General features: G+C 39.9%; 1 protein-coding gene across 1 annotated transcript in view; it reads left to right on the forward strand.

The window, feature by feature from the left end:
* The first annotated feature begins 2,752 nt into the window (after positions 1-2,752).
* Positions 2,753-21,244, forward strand: part of LOC126258592 (flavin reductase (NADPH)) — a 55,218-nt gene continuing 36,726 nt past the window's right edge. The window contains exons 1-2 of the mRNA XM_049955653.1: positions 2,753-2,915; positions 6,745-6,909. Coding sequence (XP_049811610.1) covers positions 2,834-2,915; positions 6,745-6,909 — 247 coding nt within the window. The 5' untranslated portion in view covers positions 2,753-2,833. The remainder of the gene's footprint in view (positions 2,916-6,744; positions 6,910-21,244) is intronic.

Consider the following 21,244-nt stretch of genomic DNA (forward strand, 5'->3'; position numbering starts at 1 on the left):
GCCCACATATAGATATGCAAAAACTAGAATTTTTTTGGTGCTTTCCTACACAATTAATAAAGCCAGAAAAAAGTGAGCGAACGCTGTGGGCATTTACAGGTGTGTGGGGTAATACATCACAGTAAAGCACGATTTATATATGCATGTAGCATAAAAGATGTCCCCTATTCATTCCATACTACAAGTAGAAAGACAACATATGGTTATGGTTCAGATTGTGTAATAAATACACCAACAGATGGACAAAAAATGGAACATTTAGTTACTGTTAGATCTGTAAAAAACAGAACAAAAAATCAATACTAAACTTTCGTCTTCATAGCAGAAGGCAAAGTGATTGGCTGTTTTTTTTTTTTTTTCTTTAACATTTCTAAGGATGAAGCAATAATATTTTGCGATTAAATGTCAATCGAGTCCACATATTTCGGTGTTTAGATTTTACTAAATGCGCCCAGACTTCTCATGGGTAGCACCAAGCGTCTACGGCTGGCCGTCTTGTGTGGCATAGCGCTCATAAATTACATGCACAAACCTTCCTCTTGAATCAGTCTATCTCTTATTGAATACCTTTATGTAAAGACAGAGAAACGCGCCAGTAGACTACAATTTAGTAACATGTATAGATTTCCGAAGCAAGTGCTTCATTTTTTTGCGTCTCTGTAGCTGTACTCCTCGCACGACGTGTCTCGCGAACATTTTTAGCCTTTCAAGTTGTCCAGAAACTCTGTCATTAAACTTTAGTCCGCCACGCACTATCATGTTAGCCACATTTAAACAACGCTTATTCTTGTGTGCAGTGACACAATACGAACTTCTATCTGGCGGTTATCACGACACACGGCACATTCTGTGAGGTATCGGTGCACGTGCCTTAATTTGTATATACGTCACGAGAGGCACTGTGGCTGTGGCCCTTTCAAAGATATACTTTGACTTTCTTGAAGGCATTGTCGTGATTGCAGTAGCCATTCTAGCAGATGAATTAAAGCAGAAGCTCTTTATATGTTCAACTGGATCATTCATTGCAAATTTGGAAGCTCCTACTGTCTTTTTCTTTCTTTAAAAGTAACAACTTGCCTACTCTATACTCGTTACTTACATCGTAGTGTACAGTACGAGAAGTACTTAAGCAGCTCCCCCAACGCTCCAAAAGTATGATGGTTGTGTGAAGTATGTTCCAATTTGTGTGAAAAATTACAACTATTGCTGTCTTTTCTTTCTTTGAAAGTGTGAACCTGTCAACTATATAATAATATTTTATATAATGGTATGTATTACAAAAAGTTCTTAAGGGGAATCTCCCATACTGTTAAATAAATGTGCTAATCGTTTGTAGTGTGTTCTAATTTGCGCGAAAAATTACACTTCACTGCCAGGAAACTAAACTTCTTCCTTTGCTCTTGAAAGTAAGTGAAACACCACCAGAAATTTGCCTAGACCAGTACCTGAATATATTTTGTCTGCATATGTGCTTAACTTGAAGATATTCTTGTATGGAAGAGAAGTCTCCTAAAATAACTAGTTTGTAAATTTTCTTTTATACTTTGTAGATAGCTGACAGTGAGACTCGGTCACCTCTTAATTGTTTCTCACATGTGTAAGTCTTTTTTTATTTTCTTTTTGTTCTGATGATGAGTGGTAGTTTGTTTTTACCAGATAATCAACGTGTTTTGAGTATTCTCTCGCAGTTTCACGCCTGATTTGAAAATTAATGACAAAGACAAGTCCAAGAAGCTCTCAGAACTGTGAAGGTCAATAAATGCACCTCCCCACCCACTACACCACATTGGTGATTTGCAATTCATATTTTTGTCCTGCGCCAGACGTCTCCTGAAATCTTTAAATGGAAATAACTCATTATTTGATGTTTATATGAAGACATCCTTTCTAGACATCCTAGGGGTGCTAGTGTTTTGGAACAGCATTCAGTTAAAGGAAATAAGCTATATGTGGTTGTAATACAAAACGCACCAAATAGGAACTTGATAAATTTCACACTAGACTCGCATTCGGGAGGAGGATGGTTCAAATCCGCGTCAGGCCATCGTGATTTAGGTTTTCCTGATTTCCGTAAACCGTTTAAGGCAAATGCCGAATGGTACCTTTCCTAATCCGATGGAACCGATAACTGTACTGTTTGATCCCCTCTCCCAAACCAAACAACAAATTCCAAAATGGCCTCACTCAGGCAGGTGATTCCATCCCAAGCATATCTTTGAAATGACCGCAGCTACAGCATCTCTCGTAAAAGTATATGCAAATAAAGGCACACGTGTAAAGGTTGGCTGGCGAATGGTCAGACCTTTGGGTCAGACGCGTCCGACATGCAAAATCTGTTTGTCGGTCGCCCAGCAAGCCGACATGCGTAAAATCTGCTGGTGGGTGATAGATCTGAGCATCATAAAGGCCCTTTAATCGTTTTGGAAAACAACCACGAAAAATCAAAATCAGTTAGGGCACACGGTCGTTCGACGAAAGCTAGTGTTGAGTGTAAATATGTGCAAGTTTTCATTGCACGTGATACATCGACCAACTTCATCCTCCCGCTATCTTCACACGTCCATTAGATCGCAACATTCGTTTCTAATTGTTTTTCTACATTCGTCCATGTTACTACGCGACTCTTAGCTTTATAACATCAAGATGTCAAAACTGAGATAGTTGAGACAATGTGTTTGATTTTTAAAGTTTTCCTTACGTTGAATTGAATGGTACGCTGATTGTAGAAATCAAAGAAATCACTGGTTTATCTTTGTGAGTGCGCAAGTCACGTTTTTTTATGAATTTGACCTAGCTGGAGCGGGCGTTTGGCTGTTAATACGGTTTTGGAATTATGTCGATTCCTAGAAAAATTGCAATTTTTGGTGCCAGCGGCCAGATAGGAATCAAAGCCACAGAGTTCGCTTTAGAACATGGTAATTAATTGTTTGACAATAAGGAAACGTCTGATTTCCTATTCTTGTGACATGAAAGAAATATCAACGTACCAACGCTAAAGTACGTTTAGAAAGTAGTGTAAATGGCTCTTCTCCGCTGAAATTGATTCATGATTGTTTCTGATTTCCTGGTACCTCTAAATTAATCGATGACAATAGCTGGGATTTTATATATAGAGTAAATAAGCGATTAAACAACGGTTTTGTAATGACTGCAAAATTGACTCAATTTACGTACAGTATGTGATGTTTGCTATCGGTTTTATTTCAGTTACTTCTGTAAGGACCCTGAACGTTGAATGTACCTAGTGGATTTGAATTCCATGTTTGTTCAGTTGGTGAGCACATTATTATTCCTGTGTTTCTGTAACTCCATTATCAAGACAGCGAAGTGGTTCCTCTCTTTGAAAAATGTGAAAGAGTGATGTTAAGAAGCACAGTACCCTCTCGATCCAATTGAGCATAACCAAGGTTCTTGAGAAAGCAGTGTAAGAATGTGCTATAAAATTCCTGGAAAGCTACTGTTAATTGAATACTCATCAGTCTGGCTTTCGAAAAGGGAAGTCAATAAATGGGGCCCTATATACATTTCTAAATGAATTTTATAGTGTACTCAATGAGAGAAAGTGTAGATCGTAAGTATTCCTTGATCTCATTAAGGCTTTAAACCCCATCAACCATGAATTAGGCCTTCTTCTGGATAAACTACTGAACTGTGGAATTGTGGGAAAAATGCAATGACTGATCATTTCACTCAGAGTGAGTACAAAAAGTTGTAATCACAGAAATGTAGAAGTATGCAGTCAAAGGAGCAACTTGAGCCATTTCTGTTTATTATATCTATCAATGAACTGCCCCAAAGCATTTAAAAAAGATCTAGCAGGAATGTTTGCTGTTGACACAAGTGCACCATATTGGAAGCATTGTACCAATGAGCTTCCTAACCAGATTTCTGACACACACTCCAAGCTGGTAAATTGGCTAAACACAAACAAACTGTTACAGAGTAAGAACAGTACTGTTCATAAATTTTTGCCAATCACGTATAGTTTTGTCAAGGATAGATGTTGTCAGATTTGAAAATGAACCTAGTGACCAGTAGATAACCACTAAATTCCTCAGTTTGTGGATCAGTTATATTTTACATACATAAAAAGGTTCTTAAAGAGACAATAGATTTTGCTAAGCATTTAATGTCCTGAGTAAAGTCTGAGAGGTCAAAAAACTAAAATGTGCATGTTTTGTACTTGTACACTCAATACTTATATATGTATTGCATTCCATTTTGAGGTTTCTCACACAGAGATGACAATATTATGAAAAGGATACATCACTACTCATCATATTATGGAGAGACTGAGTCACAGGCAGGCACAGCAAAAAGACCGCTAAACAAGTAAGCTTCTGGCCAAAAGGCCTTCAGACAACACACGCATTCACTCAAACACAACTCACACACTCATGACCACTGTCTCTGGCCACCAGGGCAAGATTTAAATCAACCACATATGATGGGAGAAGCAGCCTGGTTGGTGGGGGTAAGGAGGGGAGTAGGGCAGAGCTATCAGAATAGGGGGAACAGTAAAGTGCTGCGTGTGGAAGCATACAGTGGTGTGGTGGGGAATGCCCTACCCACTATCCTTCCAACCCCTCCCACAGTGGTATTCCACCACCCAATGGGCCTACACAGTATCCTTCTCCATCCCTACTCCACCCCTACTCCCAACCCCTTGCCTCATGGCTCATATCCCTGTTCTAGACCTAGACGCAAGACCTGTTCCACACATCCTTCTACCATCACATTCTCCAGTCCAGTCATGAGCATCACCACTCGCATCAAAAGTAGGGCTACTTGTGAAAGCAGTCATGTGATCTACAAGCTAACTTCAACCAATGTGCTGCATTGTACATGGGCATGACAACCAACAAGCTGTCCGTGTGAATGGCCACTGACAAACTGTGGCCAAGAAACAGCTGGATCATCCAGTTGCTGAACATGGCGCCCAACACACTGCTCTTCACTTCAATGTCTGCTTCAAGTCTGTGCCATCTGGATCCTTCTTACCACCACCAGCTTTTCTAAATTGCACAGCTGGGAACTCTTTCTGCAATAAATCCTACGTTCCCATAACCTACCTGGCCTCAAACTTCTTTAATCGCTGTCCTTCACCCACTTTTCCCCTTCCCTGTTGCCACTCTAACACTACAGAGCCTTCTATTCCACCACCACACCCACAGTGTTTTTATGTATGCCCTCTCACTGTCTGCTCTCACCCCACTCCCCTCCGACTGCACCTAGCTGCTCTACTCTCTCCCCACCACGTACCTGTATGCTCCCATAAGTGGCAATAGTGTCTACCCCAACCGTACCTTGCTACTTGCTATCCCTCTCCCTCATCACCCCAGACTCTTCCTTACCCACCTTTACCAACCAGATTGCTTTTCCCATCGTGTGCGGTTGCCTGCAGTCTGGCCTTGGTGGTCTGTGTGTGTGTCTGTCCATCTGTCCGTTCGTGTGTATCCTCCAGAAGAAGGCCTATTTTCTGAAAACTTACTTGTTTAGCACCCTTTTTGTTGTGCCTGTCTGTAGCTGAACATCTCCATTATATGGCAAATAGCAATCTATAATTTTTGTAGTATTTTCATTATTCCATCCTGCATTTCACACAGATATATTTATTGTACAGAAGATTGTTTTATTGATGAAAATTTGCTATTTTTAAGAAAATAAAAATCGCCAGTGTCATCAGACCATCATTCCAACGATAATTGGTCAAAGGCTATGTAAACAACGTTACAGTGTAAGATACATAGGACGTCTTGTATACAACGAGCTGCCTAATAACTTAAAGTTGAATAGAAAATGATTCAGAGTAAAAATGATGCTGTCCTACAGAACAGACATCACTTATATATAATTAAGGTGAAGGCGGCTAATGATCTCTTCAGTGCGGATGCACACCAGGCTCAAACTCTTATGGGAATCATTGAAATGCCATGAGTAGTGAGAATAGTGGGTAGATGCAGTACATTAATTGTGTGTTGATAAGTTGAGAATTGAGGCCTGGCAGGAGGCATGCTAGGGTAGTCTGTGCAGTTACATTGACCCCTGTGTCTGGATGCTTTAGTGGTCAGAACATCTGCCTAGTAAGTGGGAGACCCGGTTTCAACTTTCCCCATTGATTTAAATCAGTGCACCCTTTTAGCTAATGACTGTAATTCCTTTGTGTGTTAAAAATAATGCATCATAACTGCTTCTATACGGTAGTAGAATATATGAATACAACTCAGAAATAATCAAGTTAAATATTTTCTTAAATGTTGTTAGTTTTTAGCTGAATAATTCCATTCTACAGATGTAACCGTTGTTTTCTCTTAGAGAATTTATTACAGCGTAATTGTAACTTGTCCCATATTTATTGTTTTTTCCTAATTGTGAGTTAGTAACACTATTTATACAAGCTATAATTGTTAATTGTTCCATATCCATGTGTATCAACACAAAAGGATTACTGGAATCAATAAAAATCAAACAAATGATCAGTAAAATCAGAATACCAAATTCTTTATTTAATTTTCATTTTGTCTTGAATACCGGTGGAGGAAAAAAAAATCACACATCCTATAACTTAATAAGTGACAGAAACATATCATGTTTAAGTACAATATATTTGGACCAGAAGAAAAGCTAATAACGTATCTACCACATCATATTTCTCAAAATCATCTACCACCACTTCAAGGTTACTGCCTGTTTCTCTCATCTTTGGTGAAAGCAACTGTATTTAAGTTTTGATTTGTTTTGCAGGCTGCCAGGTGCGAGCATTGTTGAGGGACCCAGAGAAACTGCCAGAAGCGTTAAGGAGTAAAGTTGAGGTGGTGAAGGGTGATGTCACTAAGGAAGAGGACGTGAAAGCAACAGTAGCTGGACAGGATGCTGTTGTTGTAACGCTGGGCACACGGAATGATTTAAGTAAATTCATTTCTGTTATCTCTGTTTTGAGATGCATGTAGGGCAATGAAAGAAATATTTTATTTATTTGCTATCCATCTTTATGAGTGCAGTTGTTGTCACCATTTTGCATACATAAACACGTAATACATAGACATTGGAAAGAAGATATGGTAAGATATTGCCTATTGAGATCTTAAGTGAATATTGAATTGGTTGTTGTAGTTTTACCCTCAGTAGTGGTATAGAAAAGCTCTTGAAGGGGGTGATGTACTGATGTCTTGCCTGGGTTCTCAAATCCATCAGCTCCTTAACCATTTCATAGGATTCAGAAGATATTGTTCCACCATTGATAACCTGTAGGTGACAATATAACCAGATTTCATACACAAGGAACAATTTGCAGGTGTCTTTTACGACAGTGTATGATACCACTTGAAGGAATAATATTCATGGACTCAACCACAATTGGGATGTCTGGGGATGTCTCACTCACGTTCCACAACGTAACGGCTACCATCCCATGCGATTGATCAGTGGAACATGCAACCAACTAATTGTCTGCAGTGGCCACTAACAATGTGATATCCATTATAAGGAATCTAGAATAATGCTCCTAATATTTGAATGATTTTGTATGGGTATGAAAATTAAAGACACTGTCTACCTTGAGTTGGTAATGCTGGGCATGTAGACCTATAGAACCATTTCGCTGACAGATACTTTGTGGTAAGGGTGATGAGCCACAAGTATCCATTTGGCATCTTCATTTGTACTGGTTGATGGCTCATATTAGGAAGACATATTCGTAAATCACCCTCAAGTGGCAGTCATTTGAGATCCCCATGAAAGAGGACCTAGTTTCACTTGGTGTGGTGTGGCATGCAGGGGTGTGGTCAATTCCTACACTGGACTTTTATGATGTCACCCAGTTATTTTTTGCTTACAGCAGTATATATGGAGCAATCAAAGAGTGTCCATTCAAATGCTGTACAGTCCAGAATCAGTATCACAATTAGGCAAAGTCACCACGAGCGTTGAGGTAATCATTCCACCAATGCACCAGGTTAAAGACACCTGTGTGGTGAAACACCATTTCCTTCTAAGTGAAATAGTCAATAACTGCTTCTTGCGCATCCTCATCATTAGGAATCGTTGACAATTCAAGGCCTTCTTTTCGGAGGCCGAATGTGTGACAATCACTTGGGGAGAGATCAAGACAATAGGGCAGGTGCTCTGTTGTCTCCCACTTGAGTTGCGATAACTTCGGTGTTAAGACATTTGTAATATGGGAACATGCATTATCATGAAGCAGCAGCACCCCATCACACTTTTCTCTGACATTTCACCGTGGTTGCATGTCATAATTCCTCCAGCATTACAGAATACTATTCTGAAGTAATGGAGACACCACGTGCCTTAAAATAAATAGGCAATGAATCCCTTTAAGCAAAGAACAGGGTGAGCATCACCCTTCCAGTAGAAGCTGAACTTTTTGGGACGAGGGACGATGGATGCACCACTATATTGTCGACGCTTTTGACCTTGGTTCCCAGTGGTGGCACCAGCTTTTGTTGACTGCAACAATGTACACATGGACATAGAAGATGCTGTAGGCAAACAGCCATCCAGTTTGGTCTTTATTTGCCATTCAACACCTGGGGTATCCACTGGTTACAGGCCTTACGATTGCTTAATTCCTTCTGGATTATGTGTTGCATCCTACCAAAAGTAATGTTGAGGTCCTTTGCTAGTGCACAAATGATTATGCACTTGTCTGCCCAACTGCATGATCAGCTGCCTGCTTGTTGTCCATAATGAGTGGGGCTGACTTCCGAGGTCGGTCATTGTCTTGGGTTGAACTGCGACCAGCATGGAATTTGGCACACCATTTGACAATTGTAGTTTTTGACAGACATGCTGCTTCATACACATTCTTCATTCTCCGATGGATTTCTGCTGGTATTTGTCCTTCGGCAGCCAAAAAAAGAATTTAAAAATTTTGTTCCTGTTTGGATGCATTTGATAATTATATTGCCATAATTCAGATTTCTGCATTTGCTGCACACACTTCAGAAAGACATTAATGCCACACTAATCCCTTGCCTACAAGTCGGTGCTTATATATCCACATTGGAGTCGCGCTACATTACATGTATGCTCCAGCAACACTCTCAGATGAAAATTTCTTGATCACCCCTTATATGAGGTAGAGTATTTTACACTTAACAGTTATAAGAAGTGGGACAACTTTCTCTGCCTGGTGGTTTACAAGAGTTAGGTCCTCAGTATTAATTTATCAAAAGAGTTCACAATTAATGATGATGCATAGGTACATGTGATCAAGAGGGCACTGGAGCAGATGAAATGTGTTTCAGCAGAAAAATTTCTTGATGCTCTGATCCCTTACTGTACCAAAAAAATTACCGGTAAATCTATCCGGAGATAAACTTGGCCAGCCTCAAGGGGTTCAAGACTCTTTCATAAATGGCTAACAGAGCATCTTAAGATATTTGAGCTTTGCTTTTTGTTCCACAATCCCCCATTTCCAACTGTGCTTCCTCCTCTTACTTTCAAACCCTTGTTGACAGTCCTTATATTGATCCAGCTGTCTTCTGAACTGTTTTTTCTTTTGTTTACACCTTTCTCTTTTTACTTTTGATCACAAACTTTTCAGCTGCAGTAATTTTTGACCCCACTTCATGGGATCGGCCTCCTTTATTTATTTGTTTGTTTGCTTTTTTTTGTTGTGCAGACTGGTGGGGAAAGACGCTGTAGAACACTTTAGGTAAAACCAACTTACCTACATTGTAAAAGATGCTGCAGGCACAATAACTGAATAGACACATAAGTGCACTTAAGATGCAGCACAGTAGCCAATCTGGGGTGGTGGAATTGGCGTGTACGTCCTTGATAGAGCCCCATGAAAATACAGCACTTATGATGGCAGACCTGTTAAATTCCCATGCATGTCAAGGATAAGAAGAGTGTTTCTAGGAGCACCAGGAGTTCTGGCAGTGACTATCATGCCAGATGCCCTTTGCTATGGCTGAGTGGTGCCTACGGGAGGAGCCTTTGATCTGAATAGGTGGCATCAGGGCAGACATTTCGCAAATGAAACAAATTAAATGAAATAAACATAATGGCTGTGTGAACAGATGTAGAAAGTTCGATACAAAAAATTACAATTCATCAGACGTGTGAAAAATTAGCGGTCATACCAGTGAAAATTACTGCACATAAAAGCCTGAGTATGATCCAAGGAGTTATCTTTCACAGAGAGCTTACACTCAGTACAACCAAGGAGCCAAGAGCCTAATCTAAAATGATGAGACATACATTTCGTCTGGCACTTACAGAAAGATCCAGAAGATAACTGAATAGATACAAGCTATGTCACCTAAGCTGTCTGAATGAAATATGCTGAAAAAAGTAAAAGTTGTGGGTCTAAATGTGAGGGTTGACCATATAGCCTACCACCCATGAGTTGTTTCCAATGTTTTCAGTTTGGATACGTGTCATGTCACTGAATAACAGAACCAAAATGTGGAAACTATATAAGATCACTTAATAATGTCAGTCCTTGAAAACAACTGCATGTATATGTAAATTCTCTGGAACGCCATCTTCCGTGTTCATCAAATTTCCTAGTGTGTAAAAAAGAAAAAAAATTACAAGAATAAAATTTAAGACTGACTATCTATCATACCTCAAGGCAAGAAAAAAAGTATGGACACTTACATGCAGCAGACATGAGGACAAATTTTGGGAAAATCAGAGCTTCCACCACACCTAGTCCAACATTTTCAAAATCATCTCCACCACTTGTTATAAACTACAGACATGCAACCAGATCAAAAAATTATCTCTAAAAAAGATATCCATCTTCCTTGATTAACATTCTGACAGAGCCAGTTAGAACCTCCCAGCTGATACAGCAGAAGACACACTGTGTCCATCCAGCAAGCATCACAAGGTAAGGAAACCCATTCTGTGGGATCTTCCAAAAATAGAATAGATCTACCACCAAACATTAGCCAATGGATAAAAGAGAATAAGGCATTGGCCCATAGAACTATCCGATCGTCGTCTTACCAAATCTAGGACCTGAAAAATTACATGAAGGAAAACAGTAAAATCAGAGAAACAAAGAAGAATACAAGATAAGAGCAGAATCTGGAATAAATTTGTCGGTTTTGCCAGGCCAGGACACTGTGCCAACCACTCAGGAGGCACTGAGACATTGGCAGGTCAAAACACATCACTTTCACATTCATTGACAACACGTCTACTTTTTTTAGTGATTTTTCAGTTGAATTGTTATGATTACGTCCTCTGGTTTGGAGCCGAGTGGAAGGCTTAAACCAGAGGCTCAGACAATTCTGCGGAGATCTGGGGGTGCAAATTTCTCGACCTCCGCTATCGGGTGGAGAAATGTAGGGTCCCTCTGAATAGGTCAGGCGTGCACTACTCGCAGGAAGCAGCTACAAGGGTAGTGGAGTACATGTGGAGTGCACATGTTGGTTTTTTAGGTTAGAGAATTCCCTCCCTAGGCCTGACAAGACGCCTCCTGAGACGCGACAAGGTAATAGTAGCCAAAACGCAACAGGGAATAACAGTATTAATGTTGTAATAGTAAACTGCAGGAGTGTCTATAGAAAGGTCCCAGAACTGCTCTCATTAATAAACGGTCACAATGCCCACATAGTACTAGGGACAGAAAGTTGGCTGAAACCAGATGTAAACAATAATGAAATTCTAAACTCAGATTGGAATGTATACTGCAGAGACAGGCTGGACAGTGACGGGGGAGGCATGTTTATAGCGATAAAAAGTGCAATAGTATCGAAGGAAATTGACGGAGATCTGAAATGTGAAATAATTTGGGTGAAGGTCACAGTTAAAGCAGGCTCAAACATGGTAATTGGATGTCTCTATAGGCCCCCTGGCTCAGCAGCCGTTGTGGCAGAGCAGCTGAAGGAAAATTTGGAAAATATTTTGAGTAGAATTCCCCACCATGTTATAGTTCTGGGTGGAGATTTTAATTTGCCGGATATAGACTGGGAGACTCAAACATTTATAATGGGTGGCAGAGACAAAGAATCCATTGAAACTTTTTAAGTGCATTATCTGAGAACTACCTTGAGCAGTTAAACAGAGAACCGACTCGTGGCGATATATTAGACCTTCTGGTGACAAACAGACCCGAACTATTTGAATCAGTTAATGCAAAACAGGGAATAGCAATCATAAAGCGGTTACTGCATCGATGATTTCAGCCATAAATAGATATATTAAAAAAGGTAGGAAGATTTTTCTGTTTAGCAAAAGTGACAAAAAGCAGATTTCAGAGTACTTGATGGCTTAACACAGAAGTTTTGTCTCAAGTACAAATAGTGTTGAGGATCAGTGGACAAAGTTCAAAACCATCGTACAATATGCATTAGATGAGTATGTGCCAAGCAAGATCGTAAGAGATGGAAAAGAGTCACTGTGGTACAACAACCGAGTTAGAAAACTGCTGCGGAAGCAAAGGGAACTTCACAGCAAACATAAACATAGCCAAAGCCTTGCAGACAAACAAAAATTACACAAAGCAAAATGTAGTGTGAGGAGGGCTATGCGAGAGGCGTTCAGTGAATTCGAAAGTAAAGTTCTATGTACTGACTTGGCAGAAAATCCTAAGAAATTTTGGTCTTGTGTCAAAGTGGTAGGTGGATCAAAACAAAATGTTCAGACACTCTATGACGAAAATGGTACTGAAACAGAGGGTGGCAGACTAAAGGCTGAAATACTAAATGTCTTTTTCCAAAGTTGTTTCACAGAGGAAGACTGCACTGTAGTTCCTTCTCTAGATTGTCGCACAGATGACAAAATGGTAGATATCGAAATAGACGACAGAGGGATAGAGAAACAATTAAAATCGCTCAAAAGAGGAAAGGCCGCTGGGCCTGATGGGATACCAGTTCCACTTTACACATAGTATGCGAAGGAACTTGCCCCCCTTCTTGCAGTGGTGTACCGTAGGTCTCTAGAGGAGCGTAGCGTTCCAAAGGATTGGAAAAGGGCACAGGTCATCCCCGTTTTCAAGAAGGGACATCGAACAGATGTGCAGAACTATAGACCTATATCTCTAATGTCGTTCAGTTGTAGACTTTTGGAACACGTATTATGTTCGAGTATAATGACTTTTCTGGAGACTAGAAATCTACTCTGTAGAAATCAGCATGGGTTTCGAAAACGACAATCGTGTGAAACCCAGCTCGCGCTATTCGTCCACGAGACTCAGAGGGCCATAGACACAGGTTCCCAGGTAGATGCTATGTTTCTTAACTTCCTCAAGGCATTCGATACAGTTCCCCACAGTCATTTAATGAACAAAGTAAGAGCATATGGACTATAAGACCAATTGTGTGATTGGATTGAAGAGTTCCTAGATAACAGAACGCAGCATGTCATTCTCAATGGAGAGAAGTCTTCTGAAGTAAGAGTGATTTCATGTGTGCCGCAGGGGAGTGTCGTAGGACCGTTGCTATTCACAAAATACATAAGTGACCTTGTGGATAACATCGGAAGTTCACTGAGGCTTTTTGCGGATGATGCTGTGGTATATCGAGAGGTTGTAACAATGGAAAATTGTACTGAAATGCAGGAGGATCTGCAGCAAATTGACGCATGGTGCAGGGAATGGAAATTGAATCTCAGTGTAGACAAGTGTAATGTGATGCAAATACGTAGAAAGAAAGATCCCTTATCATTTAGTTACAATATAGGTCAGCAACTGGAAGCAGTTAATTCCATAAATTATCTGGGAGTAGGCATTAGGAGTGATTTAAAATGGAATGATCATATAAAGTAGATAGTTGGTAAAGCAGATGCCAGACTGAGATTCATTGGAAGAATCCTAAGGAAATGCAATCTGAAAACAAAGGAAGTAGGTTACAGTATACTTGATCGCCCGCTGCTTAAATATTGCTCACCAGTGTGGGATCTGTACCAGATGGGATTGATAGAAGAGATAGAGAATATCCAATGGAGAGCAGTGCGCTTCGTTACAGGATCATTTAGTAATCGCAAAAGCATTACGGAGATGGTAGATAAACTCCAGTGGAAGATTCTGCAGGAGAGAGGCTCAGTAGCTCGGTACGGGCTTTTGTTCGAAGTTTCGAGAACATACCTTCACCGAGGAGTCAAGCAGTATATTGCTCCCTCCTACGTTGATCTCACGAAGAGACCATGACGATAAAATCAGAGAGATTAGAGACCACACAGAGGCATGCCAACAATCTTTCTTTCCACGAACAATACGAAACTGGAATAGAAGGGAGAACCGATAGAGGTACTCAACGTACCCTCTGCCACACAACGTCAGGTGGTTTGCGGAGTATGGATGTAGATGTAGATCGTAGCCTGGAATTAACTCAAACTTATGGCAAATTATCCCACAATATGAATAGCACTACAAAAATCATGGTTTTTGGAAGACTATCTTCCTACTATTTGTCTTCATACACACACACACACACACACACACACACACACAAAACTGACTGAAAAAATCTTTCTCTTTGCCTTTACAAATGTCTGCTTGTGTCTGTGTATATGCGGATGGATATGTGTGTGTGTGCGAGTGTAACCCGTCCTTTTTTTCCCCCTAAGGTAAGTCTTTCCGCTCCCGGGATTGGAATGACTCCTTACCCTCTCCCTTAAAACCCACTTCCTTTCATCTTTCCCTCTCCTTCCCTCTTTCCTGACGAAGCAACCGTTTTTTGCGAAAGCTAGAATTTTGTGTGTATGTTTGTGTTTGTTTGTGTGTCTATCGACCTGCCAGCGCTTTTGTTTGGTAAGTCTCATCACTTTCTATATATATATATATATATATATATATATATATATATATATATATATATATGTGTGTGTGTGTGTGTGTGTGTGTGGATGGATATGTGTGTGTGTGCGAGTGTATACCTGTCCTTTTTTCCCCTTAAGGTAAGTCTTTCCGCTCCCGGGATTGGAATGACTCCTTACCCTCTCCCTTAAAACCCACATCCTTTCGTCTTTCCCTCTCCTTCCCTCTTTCCTGATGAGGCAACAGTTTGTTGCGAAAGCTTGAATTTTGTGTGTATGTTTGTGTGTCTATCGACGTGCCAGCGCTTTCGTTTGGTAAGTCACATCATCTTTGTTTATATATATATATATATATATATATATATATATATATATATATATATATTCAAACAGAGCTAGGTTTGACTGCAGAAACTTGAAATATATTTCACTGGTCAGACTACTGAAAAAAATCTGAAATTATTTTAGGTGGCCCATCTTCAGCATCAAATAATTGTTTTAATGTAATCCAAAGCCTAAGAATTCTTGCAACTGCGGGCATTAATGATAACCATCTTGTTTTTGAATGAGATAGAAGAGTCTGATGATTGACATCAGTATATAAGCAGAGTTCTTTCAACTTCTCTGTCCTTACTGTATATACTGAAAAATAATTAAATATTTCCATGATGATTATTTCAGTGTCAATAAGCTATGATATGGAGATATGGGAGAGATGTGGAGATATGGGCAGGGCATTCAGTTCGTTCCAAATTTTTTCTTAGTTCTTTAATTTGATGAAACATATTCTACTTGCTGCTTCGATGAAGCCCTCTGAAGTTCTACTGTACAGTGAAGAGATCTGAAGGTCTGATGATGCTTGATAATTTTATAAGCTGTTGTTACTTCTGCAGTAGCAATGAGCAATTCTTCCTGGACATCTTCTTTAATCATGAATGTAGATATAAACTTTGATGTTAATGCTACTGCGAATCTATGTGAATGATTCTTCATAGAAATGTGATGCCTCACATCTGCTTTACCTCCATGAATTACTGAGATGAAACAGCTACAAATCTCATACAACGCTTTCTGATTTGTATGTCCTTTCTTGAAAAGGACCTACCTTTCGTGTAATCATCTGAAAAGTGACAATTTCTCTTTCCTCCATTTTCATAAGCTATGATAAGTTTATTAGACAGCAAACAGTCCAGTCAACAATAACACTTCGGTCATTGAAGTACACATCACTATACAGTTCTGTCAGATCTCTATTTAAATGGAAATGGGCTTATTCTTCTGTGTGGTGCTGCTTAAATAGCTCCAGCCCTGTACTACTGGAGAAGTCTGGTATTTTCCCAAATGCTGGTGCTAGATCTAGAAGGTGCTTGGATCGTCAATACAGGATACTCAACACGCAATGCCATCTGTGAGACGACCGTGTTGACATAAATAAAACTAAGGTTGCATTTACATGTTGCGCTAACAGATGGCGTTACTTCAGTACTTGAGCCAAGGTTTTTAAGTATTTTTCAAAATTGGGTGTTGTTGGGATGCTGGGACAAGAAGGTCCATGTTGTTGTTGTGGTCTTCAGCCCTGAGACTGGTTTGATGCAGCTCTCCATGCTACTCTATCCTGTGCAAGCTTCTTCATCTCCCAGTACCTACTGCAACCTACATCCTTCTGAATCTGTTTAGTGTATTCATCTCTTGGTCTCCCTCTACGATTTTTACCCTCCACGCTGCCCTCCAGTACTAAATTGGTGATCCCTTGATGCCTCAGAACATGTCCTACCAACCGATCCCTTCTTCTTGTCAGGTTGTGCCACAAACTTCTCTTCTCCCCAATCCTATTCAATACCTCCTCATTGGTTATATGATCTACCCATCTAATCTTCAGCATTCTTCTGTGTCACCACATTTCGAAAGCTTCTATTCTCTTCTTGTCCAAACTAGTTATCGTACATGTTTCACTTCCATACATGGCTACGCTCCATACAAATACTTTCAGAAATGACTTCCTGACACTTAAATCAATACTCGATGTTAACAAATTTCTCTTCTTCAGAAACACTTTCTTTCCCATTGCCAGTCTACATTTTATATCCTCTCTGCCTCTCTGCTCCCCAAATAGCAAAACTCCTTTACTACTTTAAGTGTCTCATTTCCTAATCTAATTCCGTCAGCATCACGCGATTTAATTCGACTACATTGCATTATCCTCGTTTCGCTTGTGTTGATGTTCATCTTATACCCTCCTTTCAAGACACTGTCCATTCCGTTCAGCTGCTCTTCCAAGTCCTTTGCTGTCTCTGACAGAATTACAATGTCATCGGTGAACCTCAAAGTTTTTATTTCTTCTCCATGGATTTTAATACCTACTCCGAATTTTTCTTTTGTTTCCTTTACTGCTTGCTCAATATACAGATTGAATAGCATCGGGAAGAGGCTACAACCCTGTCTCACTCCCTTCCCAACCACTGCTTCCCTTTCATGTCCCTCGACTCTTATAACTGCCATCTGGTTTCTGTACAAATTGTAAATAGCCTTTCGCTCTCTGTATTTTACCCCTGCCACCTTCAGAATTTGAAAGAGAGTATTCCAATCAACATTGTCAGAAGCTTTCTCTAAGTTTACAAATGCTAGAAATGTAGGTTTGTCTTTCCTTAATCTATTCCCTAAGTCATACGGTCAGTATTGCCTCACGTGTTCCAACGTTTCTACGGAATCCAAACTGATCTTCCCCAAGGTTGGCTTCTACCAGTTTTTCCATTGGTTTGTAAAGAATTCGTGTTAGTATTTTGGAGCCGTGGGTTCTGTAATTTTCACATCTGTCAGCACCTTCTTTCTTTGGGATTGAAATTATTATATTCTCCTCGAAGTCTGAGGGTATTTCGCCTGTCTCATACATCTTGCTCACCAGCTGGTCCGTAACTGTGATTATCCTGATAAAGCGGGACAGATGGCAACCTTAGTCTAGGAGGACTTTTTAATACCTGTAGTTTCCTTAGCTGCTGCTGTAGAAGTGGCTATTTTTGGAAATGCATCCTCAAAAATTAGTTTAAACAGAGTGCAGATTCAGAGAACTTAACCTCCATGTTGTTTTCCATATACACTTCATCCCTGGTTTGATTTGCCAGTGTCGTATAAAACATGTATTTTTCATTCGATGGAGAGCCTTGTATAGACCTGTAGTTTTGTGGGTTTTAACAAGCCCATCTTTAGCTTCATTATTTGACAGTAATAATCAGAAATGTCAATATTTTACAAAGGCCTAAGACTGATGCTGAACTTCTTCACATGTTAATAGCAGTATATACAATTTCTGCCATGCAAAAAGTGCTCAGAATGTTTAGGAAGATATTCCTAATTTCATCCTCAATCCTGTGTTAATATCCATGTCACCAAATAATAATATGTTAGTTTTGGGGGCTGAGCTACACAGACACTGATTTAACTTCTTGTAGATGTTAGTGCAGTGCAGTGGCAAATATTTGTGGCTAATATTTGCGTACACCAGTAATGATCAGATCTTCTATGAAGATAGCACAATATGCTGTATTTCATTATCTCTACACCAGTACTCTGTGTATACCACCATGCAGTTCGAAAACTGTAATTCAACTTCAAGCTTGTGTACTTTATCTTAAATGGACTGCACATTTTGATGAGGAATAAATAATTCTGAACAAATTTCTGTGGGCTTTGTGCACTCCAGTGTGGTACATTTTACTTTCTGTGCACACAATGAAGAATCTCAAATGCACACAATGAAGAATCTCAAAACTGATTGGGACACTCTTAATGGAAAAAAGCTTGATATTATTGTTTATCCTAAAAAAAAAAGGCCTAGCCCTCATCGCATGAACAGGTATTTTATTAGCCTGCCTCCCTCCCCCCCTCCCACCTGCTATACTCTCACTAATTAACTCCACCTACCTTCCTTTCACTGCACTGTCGAGGTGCAGGCTGTGCCTAGTGTAGCCCACCACCTGATAATCCCTCACCAACACCAGTGCAATGTATGCCTGTTCAGCAGTCATCATCATCATCTCCATCTCCATCTCCAACCCTGCATTGATTCACAATACAGCATTGCCAAGACAAGACTGATCTTGCCACTGGAACAGGTCAACCATTCTTACATTGATGCCACCCGGTTGGTGAAGTTATCTTGCTTAGGATAGCATCTATGTTGTACACCCTCTCTATCTAAGCTGTTCCCTGTCCCAGCTACTATCGTGACATCATCATCTTTTGTGAAATCCTTTCACAAAGGCTCTAAACCTTGTACTCCTTCCCTAACTTTTCAGGTAATTAGGGCCTGCACTCTGCTATGAGCACTACCTAGCAGCAATAGCCTCTTCTTCCTATCATTTGTATTTTGTTAGTGTTTGGAATGTGTAAATCTGTCAGTCACTGAACATCGCATACAGTTAAAGTTTGTGTTCAGAGATGCCTTAGAGCACTATGTCATATGCTTGCAGTATTCTTTTATTAATGAAACATGTGACACAACAGCAGAATCTCATTTAACAAATACTGCACAAATGTAGCTTTTGAGGAAGTTTGCCCATCTTTCTACAAAATTGTTTATCACTTAGATTGTTTCGAATCAGGTTGAGAATCATTCTCAGTAATCAGGACATGCAGGGAAATGGAGTTCTAGAGGGATAAACTTTGAACATCACACTGTTTGTAATTGGAGTAAATGACATAGTAAACACAGTGGGACCTGCAGCCACACTAGCATTATACGTCAATGATCTTTATATTCGTCATCATCATCATCAGTTATCTGCTATATTAGCAGGTCCTTTGCCTCTCCATTTTCTGCGATCCATTGCTTCCTTCTTAAGGCTGCTGTATGTTGTACCGTCCATCATGTCATCCAGTATCTGGAATCTCTTCCTTCCTCGCTTCCTTTTCCCTTCTACATAACCTTCTAAAACTGTTTTTATCAGTCCGTCATTCTTTCTTAATATATGCCCAATCCAATTTCTTTTTCTTCTCTTTATTACATCTAGTAACTGTCTTTTCTCTCCCACTCTTCTCAGTACATCTTCATTTCTTACTCTGTCCATCCAACTTATTCTTTCCATCTTCCGCCACATCCAGATCTCAAAAGCCTCCAGCCTTTCTCTGTCTTTTTTCCTCATAGTCCATGTTTCAGTGCCATATGGAAGAACACTCCAGACAAGACATTTTATGAGTCTCTTTCTGAGTTCTCTGTCCAGACCGCTGCAGAAGATTCTCCTTTTCTTATAAAACGCCTCTTTTGCCATTGCTATCCTTGTTTTAATTTCTGTGGTGCACTTCCAGTCGGTGTCTGTCCTGCTTCCAGGATACTTAAAATTTTGCACCTGTTCTAGTGTTTCTCCATTCAGCACAATTTTTATTTCCTTATTTCCTCCTATTGCCAATACTTTTTGTTTTATTTGTGTTAATTTTCATTCCATATTTTTTCCCGTTAGTTGCAATGGTGTCCACCAAATCCTGTAATTCTTTTTCCCCTGTGGCTAGAAGGACCATGTCATCAGCAAATCTCAAACACCCTACTCTTCTTCCTCCAATTTCTACTCCTTTGTCATCTAATGAGCATTGGTCAATCATATTTTCCAAGTACAGGTTGGAAAGAGTAGGTGATAAACAGCATCCTTGTCTTACTCCTTTCCCTAGTCTGATCCAGTTTGTACTTTCTCCTCTCACTTTAACTGAAACTTTTTGATTAAGGTATAATGAGTTTTCCAGTCCACTCTCTTTTCCCTCATAATAGTCGCCAGCTTGTCCCAAACGACATTGTCAAATGCCTTTTCTAAATCAATGAAGCACATACATAGGTCTCTTCCTTTTTCAATAAACCTTTCTCCCAAGATTCGTAGGAGCCCTATTGCATCTCTGGTGCCCGTATTCCGTCTAAAGCCAAACTGCTCCTCGCCGAGATTCTCCTCTATTACTTTTTCAAGTCTTTTATTAATTATTCTTAACATCACTTTGGCTGCATGTGAAATGAGGCTGATTGTCCTGTGCTCGCTGCATTTCTTGGTTCCTTGTTTTTTCGGTAATGGAATCATTACTGTTGTCAAAAAGTCCTCAGGCCACTCACCACTGTCATATATTTTATTACATAACCCCAATATTTCTCTTATTCCATTGCGGTTCAAGCATTTTAGTATTTCTCGCGGTATTGTATCTGTACCTAATGCTTTGCCATTTTTCATTGCAGCAATGGCAGACTTTACTTCTTCCATTATGATGGTCGGTCCTTTCTCTTCATCACTTACACTGTTGTGTGATTCAAGTTCCAGAGTTTCTGGTTTGCTATTTGTGTCATATAGCTCTTTTATATATTCTTCCCATCTCTGGAGGACATCGTCACGATCTTTGTACACTACCTCTTCGTCTTTACTCAAAATTTCCATAGTAGCACTTCCTGCTCTGTTTTGTTCCCATGTCATAGTCTTTACTCTGTTGTATAGTAAGTCGTATCTTCCCTTCCTGTCCAGTTCTTCAATTTCATCACATTCCT

This window comes from Schistocerca nitens, chromosome 1, assembly GCF_023898315.1.
Source record: "Schistocerca nitens isolate TAMUIC-IGC-003100 chromosome 1, iqSchNite1.1, whole genome shotgun sequence".
Lineage (NCBI taxonomy): Eukaryota > Metazoa > Arthropoda > Insecta > Orthoptera > Acrididae > Schistocerca > Schistocerca nitens.